Source organism: Xiphias gladius, chromosome 6, assembly GCF_016859285.1.
Source record: "Xiphias gladius isolate SHS-SW01 ecotype Sanya breed wild chromosome 6, ASM1685928v1, whole genome shotgun sequence".
Taxonomy (NCBI): domain Eukaryota; kingdom Metazoa; phylum Chordata; class Actinopteri; order Istiophoriformes; family Xiphiidae; genus Xiphias; species Xiphias gladius.
The window spans coordinates 10,600,913-10,620,188 of NC_053405.1; the positions used below are offsets into that span (position 1 = coordinate 10,600,913).

Genomic DNA, 19,276 nt, shown 5'->3' on the forward strand with positions numbered 1-19,276 from the left:
GCATGACTAAACTCAGATTTACTATGTTGGTATGATTTAATGCATTATTCTTAAAATGGTCAGTAAATCGGATAAAACAAGAGAACCTACCTTGTTTGATCTTCTTCCTTACATGGCTGGCACTGAAAATCCGGGCTGATGACAGATGTTACATAGCTTAATGAGAGTCATTCATTCACTTTCATTTTCATTTACGGGAATAGGCGTGGCTGCTTTGTCCTTTTCTGCAATGCTTACAGAGCAACAAATCACCACAATTTACTAGAATCCAAAGTGACATTTTCAAATTGCTTGTTTTGTCTGACTTACAGTCTAAAACCCAAATATATTAAATAACTCCCATAAGTGACAAAGAAAAGCAGCAAATATTCACATTTGAGAAGCTGGAACTGGGGTTAAAATCCTAGGTTACTATTCTGAAAAACAATTAATCGATCATCAAAATAACTATGGATTAATATTCTTGTGATCGGCTATTCAGTTAATTGTTGCAGGTCTACCTGTCACTGTAACCTTTAAAGTGGAAAATCTCGAAGATTTTTACTGAAGTAAATGTCTGTTAAGTCAATATATATCGAGGTAATGGGGACTGAGCCTATGGCCCACTGATGGAATTATTGCAATACTTATATATTTGCAGTATTACTGTGTTTCTTTGGGGACATTCCCGAAAAAAAAGGCGGCGCGCCTCCAACTTCTCGGAGAGGCGACCAACACCTTTCACTGTGCTGCACAGGGCAGGATCACGGTTGCTCACAGAATGATTGGAAAAAGGCCAATTACTGTCGGGCTTCTTTATTTAAAACGACAATGGTTTGTTTTTCCTTCCCTCCACAATTCTCGGAACTGCAGTATTAAACCGAGTTTGCTGTTACCACCAGTACCCACAGATGTCGCCAAATCAACCAGGACTGAAATCTTTAATACAGTCTAATATAGACCCCCTTTACAAAGAACACAGTGCATATGCAAGTGCAGCCAGGCTCACAAGAAACATTTAACATCTTTCTACAGCAGACTTTAAGATCACTTCTCCTGAATTACAGTGTTTAGAAAACCCTTGAACTGAACCGCAGCCCCTATACCTGCACAATAAATTCTCAATTATTTATTTAATTGTTTTGAAATTGATGAACACTCTACTGCTACCACTAGTTAAAAAAACAAAAAAAAAACAGTTATCATCACTATCATTGGTAGTATTATTATCCCAACAATGTTGGGTGACACGTTCTACAACCATCAGATACACACTAAGACATCCTGGATGGCGGCCATTAGGTGGCAATATTGTTTAATCTAAAAAAACGTCATCTCCTCTAACCTTATGCTCTATGAAGGAAACATAGTGGCAAAATGTTATGATTAGACCTTAAATTGGACATTGGACACACTGAACATTTAATTTTAAAAATTAAACCGCATATGACGCTTCCTTTATTGACCCACTTCCACCGCCGGGATCCAAGTTTCATTTCATGTTGTCATTTTAGCATTTAATCACAGTTGTTTTGTAACGTGCTCCTTTAGACTTAGGTGAGGGTTCATTTTAAAATATCTAACTTAAGACCTTTGGTTTCTTAAACAATGAGGGTGTATTCAGGTTGGTGTAACTGATGTATTTTTGTATGGTTTGAATAAACTTCAATAACTCCATTGCAGTGTGTTATTCATTACATCCAAAGAGAAAATGCTCTGATGGATATTCCTAATTAATACTACTACTGTTAATCTAAAGTAACTCTGTGTTTCAAATAAATGTCAAACATACAGACTAAATGACTTGTTTTAAAAATGCATTCAACTAAATGTTATCAGTTCTTGTAGGAAGATTGGGTTGTTAATATAAACACATGAATTTAACAATAATGGAAATAGAAAAATTGGAAAACCAACACGTGGTTGTAAGTGGATAATTGTTTTTTAAGCCTGTAATAAGGATTGATTTACCGTTTGTGTTTACAAGTAAATTTCCATACTTGTAGTAAATTTTGAGTAAATAATGATTACTGCATATTTATAGACATTAAATTCTAAAAATAAAAAGTAAATAACAAGTAAGAGAAATGCAATAAATAAAAAAAACAAAAAATACAGGTGCATGTGTGTGCGTGTGCAAGCATGTGTGTGTCTCTATGCCCAACAGTCCAAGAGCTGTCAGGGCTGCTGATAAAACAGGAATGACTTTCCACAGCCAAAGACCAACGCCCTCATCTTCATTTGTTTCACACTTTATGAGCTGCTTTACAAAGTGATAAGCTTTACAAATATAGTGGCAAACACTGGGGGGTACTTTACAGTGGCTGGTTCTACTTTCTTACAGTGGTAGTATGAAGTGTAAAGACTATAACAAGCAAAATTATACATACACTTGTATTACTTATTTACATACATGAGGTACAAATTATGAGAAACGCCTCTGAATATAATGCACTCCACTCCACATTTGCTGTCTGTGATTAGACACTGAATGTACAACGGTCAAATGTGGCCGCAGCTCATGTAACGTTTGGATTTAAATCCTTCTGACGTTCTCATTTTTTCTCACCTGTGCATCATGCTGGTGGCCCACAAATGTGTTGCCAAACAGTTAGAATTCAACCATAGATGTTATTGGGACAAACAAGATTTTGTCATGGTTGCTGCTGTGACAAAATCTCCCCTTTATCCTCCACCAGCGAGCTACACTAATCAATGCCATATCCATGCATTCAATCTGTCTAGTAGTTTCAGACCCTGTCATTCCATACCTGTCCGGGAGCCGTCCCGAGAAAGCTGTCCTGCCTAAGCCATCACCAAAACAGCCACCTGCCCTGGGCAGGTGTTCCCAATTCCTTAGCCCTCTTGGTAATGTTGCTTGTTTGGACGTTGCTGAAACTGTCTTTGCCACTTGACCAAGTGAAAACATTTTATTCTATTCCTGCTCTGCTTCAGTTGTCTACATTTAGGGTTCAACTCTGTGCTCTGTTTTACAGATTTTGATGCCTATTTTGTTAACGTTACCGGTTACGTTTACCCACAGGACATTCACCCAACCCCTCACCAAATTCACCATGTTATTACATCCATCTCTTCGGGGGAGTGTTACAAAATAAAGCAGCAACTTTACCATGGATGCGGACACTTTTAAGACCGCTCATTTTTCTCTTTTATGAATACCATGACTTCTTTTTTTTAATCTCTAATAGTTGCCCTAATATGATGTCTTGCTTTTGCTTAGATAGACTGGGAGTGAATGTTGACTGGAAGTGTTGTACCAGTCGAAGATGTCCATGCCATCTAACTTAGAATTTCACTAATACTCGATTAGAACTTGCAATACCAGATTGCTGTAATTTGAATTTCTTGTATTGTAGCTTTAAAAACCAATTCTAGATATGTACAGTTTATTTGGCATGTAAAATGTAACAATAATCATCATAGAAATTAAATTAAAACTGGAAAAGCTGTAAAAGATGACAGAGAAACTACTGGAAGAAATTCCAGTAAAGAAGACTAGAGGGCAGAATAACCTTTGAAATTTAATTAAATTCAACACTAGGTCCTTGCCAAAGCAGCTGAATTGCCCAAAGGTTTATTTTAATGGCACTGAAATGAAACATTGTGATAGTTTTAGTTCATGTGGGGGAAATGTTGAAAATATTTTCCACCCAAAATTCATGCATGCATAATATCCAAGATGGCATTTGCGAGGGAGGAAAATAACACTATTTTCCACTCCCTCTAAAGTCAGTCCTCAAAGAGCGTGCTAAATCATATCATTACATTGCTATGCTGAATTGTTGACCATGCTAAAAGGCTTTGACCGTGTTTTTGTGTGTGTGCATGTGTGCAGGGAGTGTTGGGGCTAATCTCAGTGTTGGGTTATTGAGTCCTCCTCCTCTTCTTTAACACCCACACATCTCTTCCACACACACAAACACACACACCACTGAACTCGCCAGCCAATCGCTACCGCTATTCCTTTCTAATGCTTTTCCTGCGTCACTCTGCATGTGTTGCCGTGGTGATCACTGATGCTCCCCCCACACTTTGTCTCTCCGCTTCTTCCAGTATGAGGATGAAGCCGACTTGTGGCTGGTGATGCAGGCAGGCTGCAGACGTCATCACTTCCCTTGGGAAGATGGCCTATTTTTACCACTCTGTGCAGAGCATACCAAGCTGCCCAACATATTTATGGAACCGCATCTAATCCCAGCCTGCCAGGAAAACATCTCTCCCCACATTTGCATCTCTGTCTCTCTCTCCATTCATCTCAAAGAAATGATGTTCCTTCAAAGGCATATTTCTATCCCATGAATTGAGATGACAGCTCTTTTGAAGGGTTTTAATAATCTTGTTTTAGTATCTGCTCTGGTTTGATTTGTGATACTGTAATCACCAAAGGGAGATTCCACACTCATACTCACTATCTAAAGGGAGGTCAGAGGTCACTGGTCAGTCACCCATGGAGCACCAGCACCGGAGCTGGTAGAGAGATTCAGTGTTTTGTTCAAGGGCTCATTAGCCGAGTAGGTGCCTGTGGTGGAAAAATAACAGTAAAGGAAATCGGCATTAAATCACCTACATGTTTCTGACTGGTCATTTGGGAACCAGGAGATAGTGCTTACTGTTGGTGTTACGTTGTAATTTTTGAAAGAAGAACTGGCACAGTGATGTATTTCCAAAGCACACTACCACAAAACAAGAACTTACTGGATGCATGCACTCACCAAGCACTTTATTAGGAACACCTGTACACCTGCTTATTCATGCAATTATCCAATCAGTAAATTAGCCATTACCAATGAACAATTTATCCATCTTCCAATGGCTACTTCCGGCATGATCATGAACCATGTCACAAAGCAAAAGTTGTCTAAAACTGGTTTCCTGAACATGAAAATTAGGTAATTGTACCAGATTTGAATCCAGTAGAACACCTTTGGTGCATGAATGTGCAGCTGAAAATCTGCAGGAATTATATGAGGCAGTCATGTCAACATGGACCAAAATCTTAAAGGAAAGTATCCAACATCTTGTGGAATCCATGCCATGAAGAACTGAAGCTGTTTTGAGAGCAAAGGGAGGCGCTATCCAGTAATTAGTGTGGTGTTCCTAATAAAGTGCTCAGTGAGTCTAATTAGTGGTGTTTTTGTACTGGACTTCCCTGAATAGTTTGTCCTTTCCATTTACATACATGACAGGGGCAGAATAATAGAAACACATCGGAATATAAGCAGTCCAATACAACGCCCTCAGTACTTATAACCTTGCGGGCTCACACAAATACATGTGTACCTATACTTTGGAGGGTTGTTATTTACTTCATTTACTATTGAATTTGTTCTGCTAAATATATAACCCAAATCTTAATCTCAAAGTGGACTTACCCTTAATTTAACTGAATCTCAAAAATATTTTTAACCGAAATCCCCTTCAAGTCCCTTTTAAAGAGATGAGGAGAAGCAAAAAGGTCAATACTGTGTGGACATATATGTACGTACACACTGAACCACAGAACCCTTTTGCCTTTGACAATTTAAGTATTTCATGATATAATCTTTATTTTAATCAAACTGTAGCTATGCATGTCTTTATAGTCAATGAATGCTACTTAGGGCAAAATTGTTCATAGCTGTTCCAAACAGCCACAATTGAAGGTGAATAACCAGCCCTCATAGGTTCAGATGGGGATAACAGTGCACACTTTAAGTTTTTGCAATAAAGCATTTGTAGTGTTGCGCTGGTTTGAAACATGAAAGTAACATAATAGTTTTGTAAAGATTAATGAAACCTTGGGTGAGAAGATCGCTAGTTGCTGTGTGAAGTGGACATGAATGTCAGATTTGTTCTGGAAAGTTACAAAACTTGTCAGATGCAGTTAGTGCCGCAAAAGGAAATGATATCTAAATTAAGGTTTTGTTTAATATCGGTTTTATCTTTGAGCACACATGCCCACACAAAGTCACATACCTGCCATTCACGCTCTGTTATCACTGTTGGCCAGGATGAAGAGCCTACGTTAGTTAACTACTTTTAAAGAATGTTTTGCAAGTTTACACAATATTTAATTACATGCATTTTCGCTTGCCAAACCAGTTGCCAGCAAAACAACATAACATTTCATGCCTGTGTAGGGCTTCAGTAGCTTTCAAACCCTATACTGAATTAATCAGAAATTCATAGAAATGGAGGTGGAAGTAAGCCAACCTTTTAAATTTCTGTCTGCCAACAGGATGGATGCTCATTTCCATTTATAGCTTAAAAGGGCCTTTATTTGCTCTACTCTTCTCCATGAATCACACATGGTGTTTCAAGTACAAACCACTCATCTATCACATGTTGCTCAATACAGCAAAGGTTGGATCGTTCCAACCGATGCCAAGCATTCTTGGCAGCTCATCACTTTGTGCCTTGACTTGCAGCCCTAACCCATTGTCACTGATGAAAATTACTGCTGGAGGCCTGAGTTTACTCCTCAACTCATGTTGACTCGTGTTTGAAGGATTTAAACATGTCATACGACACACTGTAAAATGGCTACTGGCTGAGCGTTTTTATCCAGAATCCTTTACAACGTCAATTTTCATTCCAACAAGGGCACCAAGTCCTCCAACCTAAACGAACATATAGGTCGACCATATAGGTTGTTTGTCCATACCCTCAGATATGACCCGTAAAAGTGTACCGCCATGTACCGCACCTTCATTGTCATGGTAACAATAATAAACACATGGCTGAGGTTGTGGAACGGTCATGGATAAAACAAAAAATGTTGACTATCGGTTTCAAATGGGAAACAAAACAGTGGTCTTTTGTATGAGGCTCCTTTGTTTTGTTTACCCATCCATCCTCGTCAGCCCTCCTCCTAATGTGGACTTTGTCAATCTTTCTACTAAATTTTAACCTGACTTCCTCCTTTGCTCCTGTCATAATTACTACAGCCACTAGAGTTCACATAACAAGAAAACGTAGCCACGGGTCTTAATAAGCTGCTTGAACAGATGACCTATGGGCTCATTTTTTTACAGGACAGCCTCAGAAAGGGTTGTGTAATGACAAGTGAAGGATCAGCCTGTTCTGCACGACCGTACAGGTGTTTTTTTTATTTTTATGTTTTTGCTCGTTTACTAATGGAGATCATTTTCCAAAGAATGCAGTAAGTTTTTAAATTGATTTCCTATCTGCCAAGCAGTAGCTAGTTCAATTTATTTCAGTACTTGTGTAAATGAACTGGATATAAAACTTCTTTGAATTAGTTAATCCATCAGTTTAAGCCTTTCTATATCTTGACAACTATTGGATGCAATACCATAACATTTTGTGCAGATATTTATGGTCCCCGGACAATGAATCCTAATCCTACTTAGTTGAGACCCTGACTTTACCTCTAGCGCCACCAGCAGGTTAAAGTTTTCTCTTCACCACTGAAAAAAACTCAACATCGGGAAAGTCAACTGTTTTGTTGGTTTGGGCTTTGTTTGATAGCTGGGTTTCTACATCCCCTAAGGGCAGCTAGCAGCCTTAGAAGATAGTCCACAGTGTAGTACATCCAAGGATAATATCAGTGTAGAATAAAGCAAAATCTTGCTTCATGTTGTTGTCCATATCATCTTGAGGATGTTCTGGCACACTGCTGTGCATTTTGTGTAGCTAGCAAACTGCATTTCAGCTGCCATGTCATTTGACCTGACATGGACAGGTGGACAGGATTGTCATTTCCATTTCATTTTCTTTACACATGAGCAAAATCAGGACATTATTCAAATTAGAAACTTAAAAGTATGCATCTTCATTTCTAAGCTTGCATAGTTACAAGTACACAAATGTCAAATGAAATTCAAAAATGAAATTAGAGTATCAAACACGTGCTGTATGGTTTGAAAGATGGCTGTAAAAAGCTTGTAGGTTTATCCTTCATGAAGATGAGCAGCCATGTTATGTTGGTTATAGTGGATGCTAATACTTATTGACCAACCACGAATTTTTAATGGTTGAATGATACTTCTCAAACCTCTCCTGCAACAAAACCATTCTGTATGTTGAGTTTGCTCCGACAGTCACTGTTTCACCAAAGACGGCCCAAATACACTGCTGCCTTGAAGCTGTGAAGCTCAGCTGAAAAATTATTTTACACAATAACAATAACAAGAGAAACTATACAATTGTAAGGAATATTTCAACAATTGTGGGTACATGATTTATACAAAAATTATGACAATTTTTTTGTAATGCTTAACTCTTCGTAAATGTATATTGCTCACATTTTTTACTGTTTTTTTGAATAAATTCAAGGGGAGGAAATGAAAGAGTGTGTGAGAGTGTAGTACATCCTTTTCCACTTACTGCCCTTTTATTCTCGACTTCAGGCTTATCACCCCCACTCTCTCTACACCGATACTCAGCTTTTAGACAAAAATATCTCTCCTCTGTTGGTTTAACAACCCCCCCCCATTTCCGCCACAGCGTAAAGAGATTGAACATCACAGGATCCATCACGTGATCCACCCGTGCTTTGCAGTGATGGATAGGGCCTACCTTTGACGCACATACCTCCTCTCTGTAACCCTTTACAAGCCAGACGACTGGTAGTGAAGAAAACAAGGGACATCATTTCATGATAATTTGTTTATAGATTTGATTATTACATTTTTAGCTAAGTAAATTGATTGTTGATTGAAGTATTGATAGATTGTGGACGAAACACAAAGAACATCATTTGAAATGGAAGGAAACTAAGCACAGATTTGTCACAGTAAAGGTACAATTCATTAGTAATCACTTCAGCATATTATGTTACTGATTAATACCTGATAAAACATCACAATAGTATTTCTAAAATAATTTACTGTGGCTTTTGGAAGTACACAATAGTGATTTTATTTGGGTGTTTATAAGTGTGTTAAAATTTTATGAGCACAAGTCAAACACACAAAATTAGCCTACTGAACATGGCAGGAAGGATAATCTGGAAAATCCCAACAAAATGTCCTAACTATGGACAGACAGAGCTTCCATTATGTGAAGTGCTCACCAAACTTACACTGAATTCCACCTCATAAATCCCTCAGAGACATGGAGATAAAATCTACTTAGTGGGAAATCCGCATAAAAGAGATGGTGATAATATATATTTTTTAAAAACTATTTTAGTTAATCAGGCTGTATAATGTTAAAAAGGGAAATCAAAATAATAAGGTTAAAAATGATATCAATTAAAAAATGAAAGGGGAAATGGGAAAATCTGTGAAGGAAAATGGAAACTCTTGAGTGGAAATGCACAAATTGCAATTATCATGTGTTTCCTTGGATGGGTGTGTTAGGTGTAAGACCAGATCCAACTCAAAAACAACCTGAAACTGTTAACTGACCAGAGGAAGTGTTGAAATCCCATCAGTTTCAGATTCAACTTCTCCAAAATTGGATGCGCAGGAATACAGGGCACAGTGTCTTGATTGAGGGCATAAAACAGAAGTGAGCAGAGCTTTTTCTGAGAAGACATCAGCTCTTTTCCTGACCAAACAAACGTATAATGAAAATCACAACTGCTTATGTCCACGGCTATGCCAGCTGTCATCTCTATTATATCCTGCAATTATCATTCTTTCATTAAATATGAAAAATGAATAGAAATCATATAGCGATGAAAAACACGGTTCCTGGTGCTGAACATTCCAGGTTTGATTTTATGAGTCTGAAAATGAAAACAAGACCAGTAACAGTCAATACTGACTTCAAACCTCAATGTACCGCCTCACTGTTTGTAGTTTATCTCTCATCTCCATGGCAATAGAACTGATACCAAAGATCCTCTATAAAGAATATTAATAACTCGTTACAAAGTAAAAGTTCACTCTTGCCCTTGGAAGAGTCTTAACACAAGGTCCACATACGTTTGATTGCCAAAGCTTTTGACCACATCTCGCAGCCCTCCTTGCTCAGTTGTTACGGAGAATTACCTAGCCTGTAATCATAACTCTAACTGAGCATGACTGAAGTTCATATCCTGTATTCCCTGTTTTAAAATCACAGTGTATCAACTTTCAGTGACTTTGGTTATTCAAAATAACACCATGGATTCCCTAACATACAACGGACGCTACAGACCGTTGCTGACCGACTTCTTCTTCCCTCCCATTGCCCTGTCGGACCTAACAGGGAGGGACAACTTACACGTTAATGACTCTTAGTTTATAAAGTTTGGTGACCTCAGCTAATTACCAGCATTGCTCCACGCCACTGGAGCGGAGGTCTAATACCTGGAATAAGTGAAAGAACAGGTGAAAACTGGATCTGGATCCAGCTGATCCGGATCGCTGCTGGTAGAGGCCTAACAAAGACTAAAGAAAGCAGGGCATATTACACTACTTTTCGAATCTCTACACCGGTTGTCAGCGTGTCAGAGAACCGACTTTAAAGTATGACTGCTTGTCCGTAAATCTCTGAATGGTCCTGGTCCAAAATGCAGACTACGTACAGGATGAACCTGACAGACCTCTCGGGTCAGCCAGTTCTGGTCCACTTGTGGTTCCTGAGTTTAGCTGTTTTTAGCCTCTATGCCGCTCACATCTGGAAGAAAATACCTGAAAATCTCAAATTAGAGACAACGGTGACTACTTTTAAATCTAATTGGAATGTGCATCTGTTTGCCATGTCTTTTGATTAAATTTTAGATCTGCGCTTCATTTAAAAAAAAAAAAATGTACACTGCTCCTATACTTTTTTCAAAATGTATGTATCTTACTCTATTACTGTTATTTGCTTATTATTTTTATTGTTATTGTATGTTATTGTATTGCCCATATTACTTAGCATTATGTAAAGCTCTTTGAACTCATTTTAATACGGCCGATACAATTCACGTTATTGGCCTACGTGCATGGGCACCGTTTCCGGGACCGAAGCCGGACGCCGGAACGAGGCGCAGAGTGAGACCTCCCCGCAGTCTCCGCCCCTCCGGTCGGTCCGTCCCCTTATTTAAATCAAAGTCGGGAGAACGTAATTTCTGCCCAATGCGTGCGCTCTGATGTGACATAATGGAACCCGCGAGCCTAGAAAAGCTCGAGGCGGAGCGCGCGCATGTGCATTATTGTCGGTTCCCGCTCGAGAGCAGAAGGGCCGTCAACGGTTTCGGTGTTAAAAGTATTAACTAGATTAACTTAACGCAAGCTAGTTTACACTGCGGTTCGTTTCTGTGAGGTTATGGGCAGGGCGCCGCTCTGAGGCAGTGCCGAGCAGTTCGACGTGTCGCTTTTACCAAACGGAAATAATGATGAAGAAGGATATTAACTTGAGCCTGGCGGACGACGCCGACCTCAAACCGCATCTCCGCGACGCCGAGAGCATCCTCAGCTCCCCGGACCTGGGGCTGCTCAAACTAGCCTCTCCGGAGCTGGAGAGGCTGATCATCCAGTCCAACGGCATGGTCACCACCACGCCGACCAGCTCCCAGTTCCTCTACCCGAAGACAGTAACGGACGAGCAGGAGTTCGCCGAGGGCTTCGTGAAGGCGTTGGAGGACCTGCACAAACAGAACCAGCTGAACGGAGACGGGCAGGCGAACGGCAGCCTGGATCTGGGCGCCAACATCGCCCCGGTCGCCGTCCAGCCGGATCTACCGGTATATACGAACCTGAACAGTTACGGCACCGGGCCATTGGGCACCACCGTCAACTACTCCACGGACACAGTGCCTTTCCCGCCTCCTCCGACACATCATTTGGGGGCAGCCCCGCCGCACTCGGAGCTCTGTCGGGTCCAGCCGCTGAAGGAGGAGCCTCAGACGGTCCCTGACGTTCAGAGCTTCGGGGAGAGCCCGCCGCTGTCTCCCATCGACATGGACACACAGGAGCGCATCAAAGCCGAGAGGAAGAGGCTCAGGAACCGGATTGCGGCTTCCAAGTGTCGGAAGCGCAAACTGGAGCGGATCTCCAGGCTGGAGGACAAGGTCAAAACGCTGAAGAGCCAAAATACCGACCTGGCCTCGACGGCTAGCCTGCTAAGAGAGCAAGTGGCCCAGCTGAAACAGAAAGTCCTCACCCATGTTAACAGCGGCTGCCAGCTGCTGCCACATGAAGTTCAAGTGCACTAGTCCGAGGGACAGGCCTGCAGTTGGGCTACTGACCAGCATATAAGCTTCATGGACTTTGTTAATGTTGTTTTTTTTGGTTGTTTTTGTTTTGTTTTTTCCAATATGTAGCCGAGATTTGTGCCGTTCTTGGTGAAATGAATGCCGGGCCACGTAGGCCAAATTGTACATTAATAATCGGCGGTTTTGAAATGCTTTGAACATCGGTAAAATGTAAACATACACGGCAGAACATAATATCAGATCAGGGTTAATGAGACAGTCTCTCAAATAATTTGGACAAGTTTTATTCAGAAGCAATTTCCAGAATCCACATGGCTCCACTGTCGCCTCCTCCTGGTGGAGACAACAACTCAATCAGAAGCATTAGTTTTTCAAATAAACAATTGCCTATTGGCTTATTGGATTTATGCCGAAATAATGAGGGTTTGCCTTTGATATGGTCAATGTATAAAATCCTGTTCTACCTCGTATCTATGTTTACTGGTGAACAAGGCAGTTTCAAACTGCTGGGTTTTTTTTTTTAATGGAATTTGGTCACAGAGTTTACTGATGGGGGGTTAAATGCCTAACTTCAATTACAGATGGCACACATCCAGATTTTTTTTTTTTTTTTTCTTGTAAAACTGTTTACAGACTGGCTGTGTCTATACAGTCTCACACCTGGACCAAACAGATTATCCTTCACATAAGACAAATTGGCTGTAAGAAAAATGCATATACACCCACATTTGATATGTAAGAGATAATCTACATATATAACCTATTTACCGTATATTTCTATAGGGAACAATTTGCATGTTGTTGACAAACTCGAATGTTGCCCATACCTGGGTGTCACAGGGCGCAATTAATCCGTGTTTATTATCTTTAACCTTTCCAGACACTTGTAACTATCTATTTTTTACTCTACTGTGTCCTACTTCAGTGTGCTCTCATTTTAAATGTGAAAAGTCGTAACCTTTTTGTTGCACTGACTGTTGGTGTCACCTCTAGCCTACGGTTATTTGGCTTCATGCCGCTGTGTTCTGAATTAAAAGCTGCTCGGCAATAAACAGTGTTTCCTCTATTTTGGTGAATCTCTCGTATTTACGTTCATGTTGATGTGTTGATGAAGTCAGTGTGTGCAACAGTAAACCAGATTTTTGGAGGCGCCTACAGTTGTTGCTCCATTAAAAATGTGTGAAGTTCTAGATATAGACTGACTTTTAAGAATGTCAACTTTAATGAAGATATTCATCAAACTGGGTGGAGCGTAGAATTAGTTTTGTCTCTCTATAGTCAAGAATTACATGCAAAATCGTTCAGAGTGGCCTTTTTGAAGTTACAGTATATTATTTTCAGAAAGTAAATCATATTGTAGGTTATAGCTTGGTCCTCTGATTGAGCCTGAATTGTTGAAGTCGGTGTTGTGTATTAACAGGATTTTGGCTGAATTGTTGCTGCCCTCTACATCATGGCATCACCCTGGTGTCTCTCTCCCTCTGCTGGTTGATTGGGAAATTGCAGAAAGATCTTGACGCACCACTGGTTTAATTTAGATGTAAAAAGGTCTTTGAAAAGTCTCCAAGACTGCCACAAAATGAGGAATAGCGTGATTTCACTTTTTACCTATCTACTGAGTCTACTATCCAGTGTACATCTCTGTAGGGCTCCTTTAGATCAGGATTAGAAAGAAGTACTGGTGATTGGCCTTTTATTGATATTAGCCAGTCAGTGTTGTCCACCTATGATGAGCAGGATATTCAAACCTGCAAAATCTAATTTTTCTAATTGCATGTTTTTATGTTAAAGTACCACATATATTTTTGTGAGCGAGTTGCTTATTTAACGTAATACAGTATATTCCATAGTTTTTTCCTCTAAATAGGTATGGATCCCCATGCCTTTAAGAGTATTTATTACTTTATATTTATTTAACCAAATAATAAAATCACTGGGAAACATTGAATGCCCAAAGGTATTCAAAGAATAAAGATCCACTGTGGAGGAAAGGAGGCCTCGCTCATAGACAATAACCTCGTAAAATTTCAAATGTGAAAATCTTGTAAAATGTTTGTCTATTGATCACTTCCATCACCCTCCTGCTGAGAGCCACGTGAATGAGAAATGGAAAACACTTAATCTCTCTGCAGAGTCCACATGCAGAAACAGAAATGTTGCTTTGGGCCTGTTGCCCTCTGAGTAAAAATCCAACATGGAGGAGAGATTCTGGTTGTTGCACCAGAGGACATAACTTTATTTCTTTCACAAGTGTACAGCAGTTTCTTGTAATGTTCATAGTTGGACAGTTTGACACCATGTTCCCTTATTTTAAGTTTAATGTACTTTGTGGGACGTGATCAGAGGGTGCAAACTCGAAATCCAAAAAGAAAGAGCATGCTACTGCCCTCTGGATAGAAACTCATTACAGTTCCAGGACAAATATCTCTTTGTAGTTCTAAGGGAGGCAAAGGATTGATTCACTTTCTGAAAGACACAAAATACTGGTTAATTTTCACTCTGTTGTGCCAAAACCCAGAGAGTGTCTTTTCTAGGAGAATGAATAACAAAATGTTTTGATATGTCTTTGTAAGTCAATAAACTAAGAAAATGATCAATTACTCAGTTATATTAGGGAAATTAAAATTGACATGGGGAGCAAGATTTGCAGGTCCCTCACTGGCCCATCTGAAACCTACTGATTTAGGAATAAAATTTAAGTTTTTTTTTTTTTTTTTTTTTTTTTTTTTTTAAGTATATCCGCTTTTATGTTCTTAAGGAGGATGGCATAACATATTTGAGATTTAGAAAGAAAAACTTTTTACATGGTCTGCCAGTGAAAAGTAAAACATTGAGGCGGTCTGGACCCGTCGCATCCAAACATTTCCCACCAAAAATGACAACTGTACTGCTAAACCTCGATGAGAACCCTCTGAGCTTTCATAACAGCAAAACATTTGAATGAAGCTGGATCTCAACTTTTGAGTTTGTGTTCCTCTACATCAGGTCACTCAAGGATGTTACTCCTCATTAGAAGGGACAGATAACAGTACCCCTCTCACTCCCAAAAGGTACAAAATCTTAAAAAAAAAAAAAAAGGGTCAACTGATTGTTAGCAACTTTTTTTTGTTTGTTTTTATTGTTTTACCACAAAGTAGTACAGATAAAAACATCCACAGCATATTCTCTCACCTTAATGGCCCAAACCGAGGAGGATTTGAAGAGGCAGTGATACGAGACCAAATGAAGTTACATGTTACTGCGTGCTAGTAGAAGATCTAAAGTCGGCAACCTCTACCAAGCTTGATGGCATTTCTTTTTTGTAGATACTGTAGTGTGTATTGCTTTGTAACTGAGTGACACATTCATTCACAAGCAGGCCTAGAAATGAATGCAGATACAGTGCAACATGGCTCTTTTGGGGTTTTCAGGTTTTTACTGTCTTTTTTTTTTCTCTCTCTTTTTTTTGTTGTTGTTGTTGTTGCAAGCCTGAGTCGATACAACACAATCCACACTAATGACTTAAAGGAATAATATTTACAGATCTGGTTTATATAGAGAGGAAGACATATTAGAAAGGAGAGGAGTTGAAAAGTTTGGATTTTACCGGAAAAAAAAAAAAAAAAAAACAGTCACAACCAGTAAGAAGTAAAATATATGCAGGATCAAAATCATCTCCCGGGTTTGTTGTGATCATTCCTAACCAAACCATCACTTCCTGTCTGATAACAGCCTCACTAATTTGACACAGGCCTCATTTTCTCAAACTTTTTAAGAGCCAGTGGCTCGTCTGTGATTTCAGGTTTATGTATTGACAGTTTGACAGTTTACTAATGCAACAGTTTGTCTCAAAAGAAACAGTTTTCTTCTGATTCAGATTTGCTTTAATCGTATAGTCATGGACTTCATGAAATCCATGATTTTGACTAGGACATAGTCATTTTTATAGTGATTTGCCCTCTCAGTCCATAGGTGGCGTCCTCTTTATCAGTGTTTTTACTGGGAATAACAGCATCTCAAAATATAAGATTGCACTGCACACCAGCAAGCCTTGAATAACAATGACGGAAAATTATTCTTAAATGACCAGCGTATCTTTCAGTCCACCAAACAGCACTTGTTTTATTACTCATTTTAAATTTTGCTCATTCCGATATCCTACAGCAAAAACAGTGAGCTGTTTCTACAGCAAACTTTGGTGAGGTGAAATTAAGGAATACCCGGCAATGGCGTTTTAACTGTGGAAACTGTACTAAAACCTGTGTACAAATACTTTCTGAAAGTTTCTGAGGCAAGGGTGGTAATGGATGTTCAGACTGAATAATGCTATGTTGACTTTAAAAACGGCTCTTAACAAAAAAGTGTTGTGGTAACACAGTGTTGTTAGAACCAAGAAAACCTCAGAACAGAATATTTAACTCCTCACAGACCAGCTGCCTGGTCTGTGAACAATCAGCCTCCAGCTGTTTGATGCTTGTTGGGCTTTTAACAGCGGTGTCCGTAATTCACCTGGAGACTGAGCACTGGAGATAGCATTACACACTAACAGACAAATAAACTCAGGTCCACGCAAGAAGCCACCAGCATCTGATAAAACTGTTATGTAATACTGACTCTGAAGACGCCTTTCTATGAGCGGTGTTTGTTATTAAGCAAAGGAACATTGAGAGTTGTGTGTAGAAACATTTTCTCCTATGTCCAGGGATAAGATAATGTCTCTCAATATCTCAAAAAAAAAAAAAAAAAGTAAAACAGTCACAACCAGTAAGAAGTAAAATATATGCAGGATCAAAATCATCTCCCGGGTTTGTTGTGATCATTCCTAACCAAACCATCACTTCCTGTCTGATAACAGCCTCACTAATTTGACACAGGCCTCATTTTCTCAAACTTTTTAAGAGCCAGTGGCTCGTCTGTGATTTCAGGTTTATGTATGCAACACTTGACAGTTTACTAATGCAACAGTTTGTCTCAAAAGAAACAGTTTTCTTCTGATTCAGATTTGCTTTAATCGTATAGTCATGGACTTCATGAAATCCATGATTTTGACTAGGACATAGTAATTTTTATAGTGATTTGCCCTCTCAGTCCATAGGTGGCGTCCTCTTTATCAGTGTTTTTACTGGGAATAACAGCATCTCAAAATATAAGATTGCACTGCACACCAGCAAGACTTGAATAACAATGACGGAAAATTATTCTTAAATGACCAGCGTATCTTTCAGTCCACCAAACAGCACTTGTTTTATTACTCATTTTAAATTTTGCTCATTCCGATATCCTACAGCAAAAACAGTGAGCTGTTTCTACAGCAATCTTTGGTGAGGTGAAATTAAGGAATACCCGGCAATGGCGTTTTAACTGTGGAAACTGTACTAAAACCTGTGTACAAATACTTTCTGAAAGTTTCTGAGGCAAGGGTGGTAATGGATGTTCAGACTGAATAATGCTATGTTGACTTTAAAAACGGCTCTTAACAAAAAAGTGTTGTGGTAACACAGTGTTGTTAGAACCAAGAAAACCTCAGAACAGAATATTTAACTCCTCACAGACCAGCTGCCTGGTCTGTGAACAATCAGCCTCCAGCTGTTTGATGCTTGTTGGGCTTTTAACAGCGGTGTCCGTAATTCACCTGGAGACTGAGCACTGGAGATAGCATTACACACTAACAGACAAATAAACTCAGGTCCACGCAAGAAGCCACCAGCATCTGATAAAACTGTTATGTAATACTGACTCTGAAGTTTGTTATTAAGCAAAGGGACATTGAGAGTTGTGTGTAGAAACATTTTCTCCTATGTCCAGGGATAAGATAATGTCTCTCAATATCTCAAAAAAAAAAAAAAAAAAAAAAAGCAAGTAAAACAGGAGTGATACTTGAGCTGCAAACATACAGTACCGCAGGCCTGAATCTATTCAGTGCAATCTGGATTAAAATCTAAACAGATGCTGTATATGTGCAATCTTGCCTGACTGTGGCTGATTTTGGATTTAGACTGATATGGAGCATGCAGTGCATGCTACAGTGTGTCTGTTTTCCCTGTCTCTCGTCTTACTGTCTTGTACTGTGTGTCGGTATAATCTCTGCTCTCTGAGGTCTTCAAGTCTCAGCATGAGCAACACGAGTTCTTGTATAATGACTGCAGTCGTCGATCAAAGTGATTCTGGTTTTGATTCATTTAGAAAGAAACTGCCATTGTTGTGGTAGTTTCTGTGATGTTGAAACCAAGCCTGCACATCATAGTGGCCCAATGGTCTAATATTTGTGCCATGCAACAGCAACAAACTTAGTTCTGGCTCAGTTGGTGATCTTTATCACATGCCAACTTATTCTCTCTGGATGTTTCCTTTCACTCACGAGGGTCAAACTATCACATAAAGGCAAAATGCCACAAAAATTATCTCACAAAACAACATCGTTTGCATCCTCCAAACCCATTTCAACATGTTTTTTAGAAATAAAGTTGTGACTGTCTGAACAGCTATCAGGGAGGCGAATACTAAAAGTTAGCTGCGTTCAACTGTGGAATAATTACATAATTTCAACCTTCATGGTTTGCAAGGGTCCCGCTCTGAAAAAAAATAGATGCCTGCTATAAAACACTGTAATATCAATATGTAGCATTGTTAGCTAGCACAAGTGAACTGTGTTGCACAGAATGCTTTCCAGATGTCCTTAAATTTTTAAATTGTCAGTCAGTGACAGAATGAACAAAACATCCTGAGGCTGTTGGGACTAGAACCATCAAAACGTTTGCCGCCCTAATTACAATTTTATTGCTAAACCTAGATGACTTTGAGCTTCGAGAAGACTCAAAACTCCTGATGTCAGTTTTCACTATTAATGATCACCACAAAGTGTCTCCAGCAATCTCCTTCTTCCGACATTAGAGCTGTATTAAGATGTTACACTTCATCAGCAGCAGTGCTGGAAATCACGCTGAGTGGACTTGGAGGATGATAAACATGTTGCTAAATTTCTGACTTGTAATTCAAACGAAAAGGGCCGTTCCACCGCCTTTTTCTTAGCAGGAAGTTTGAATTACTGACTTCGCAACACTTCTGGAAAGCAGCATGAGTCCAAACCTACAGGGAAATGACGCGACTCACGGAGGAAGCTGCAACAGGTGCAAACAATTCCACACATCTTCCAAACAAACTCCACAACACAGACCTTTTTTATATTTGATACTATCCTCATAGAAGTTCATACCTTTTAAAATT

General features: G+C 39.4%; 1 protein-coding gene across 1 annotated transcript; it reads left to right on the top strand.

Annotated features, from left to right (window-relative positions):
- Nucleotides 1–11,020: 11,020 nt before the first annotated feature.
- LOC120791299 (transcription factor jun-D-like) lies at nt 11,021–13,139 on the top strand. Its single transcript, XM_040129658.1, has one exon. The coding sequence runs from the start codon at nt 11,252–11,254 to the stop codon at nt 12,071–12,073; it is 822 nt and encodes a 273-aa protein (XP_039985592.1). The 5' UTR covers nt 11,021–11,251; the 3' UTR covers nt 12,074–13,139.
- Nucleotides 13,140–19,276: the final 6,137 nt, after the last annotated feature.

Excerpts from the sequence above, each read along its gene's own strand:
- LOC120791299 (XM_040129658.1), top strand. The coding sequence starts at position 11,252 with ATGATGAAGAAGGATATTAACTTGAGCCTGGCGGACGACGCCGACCTC.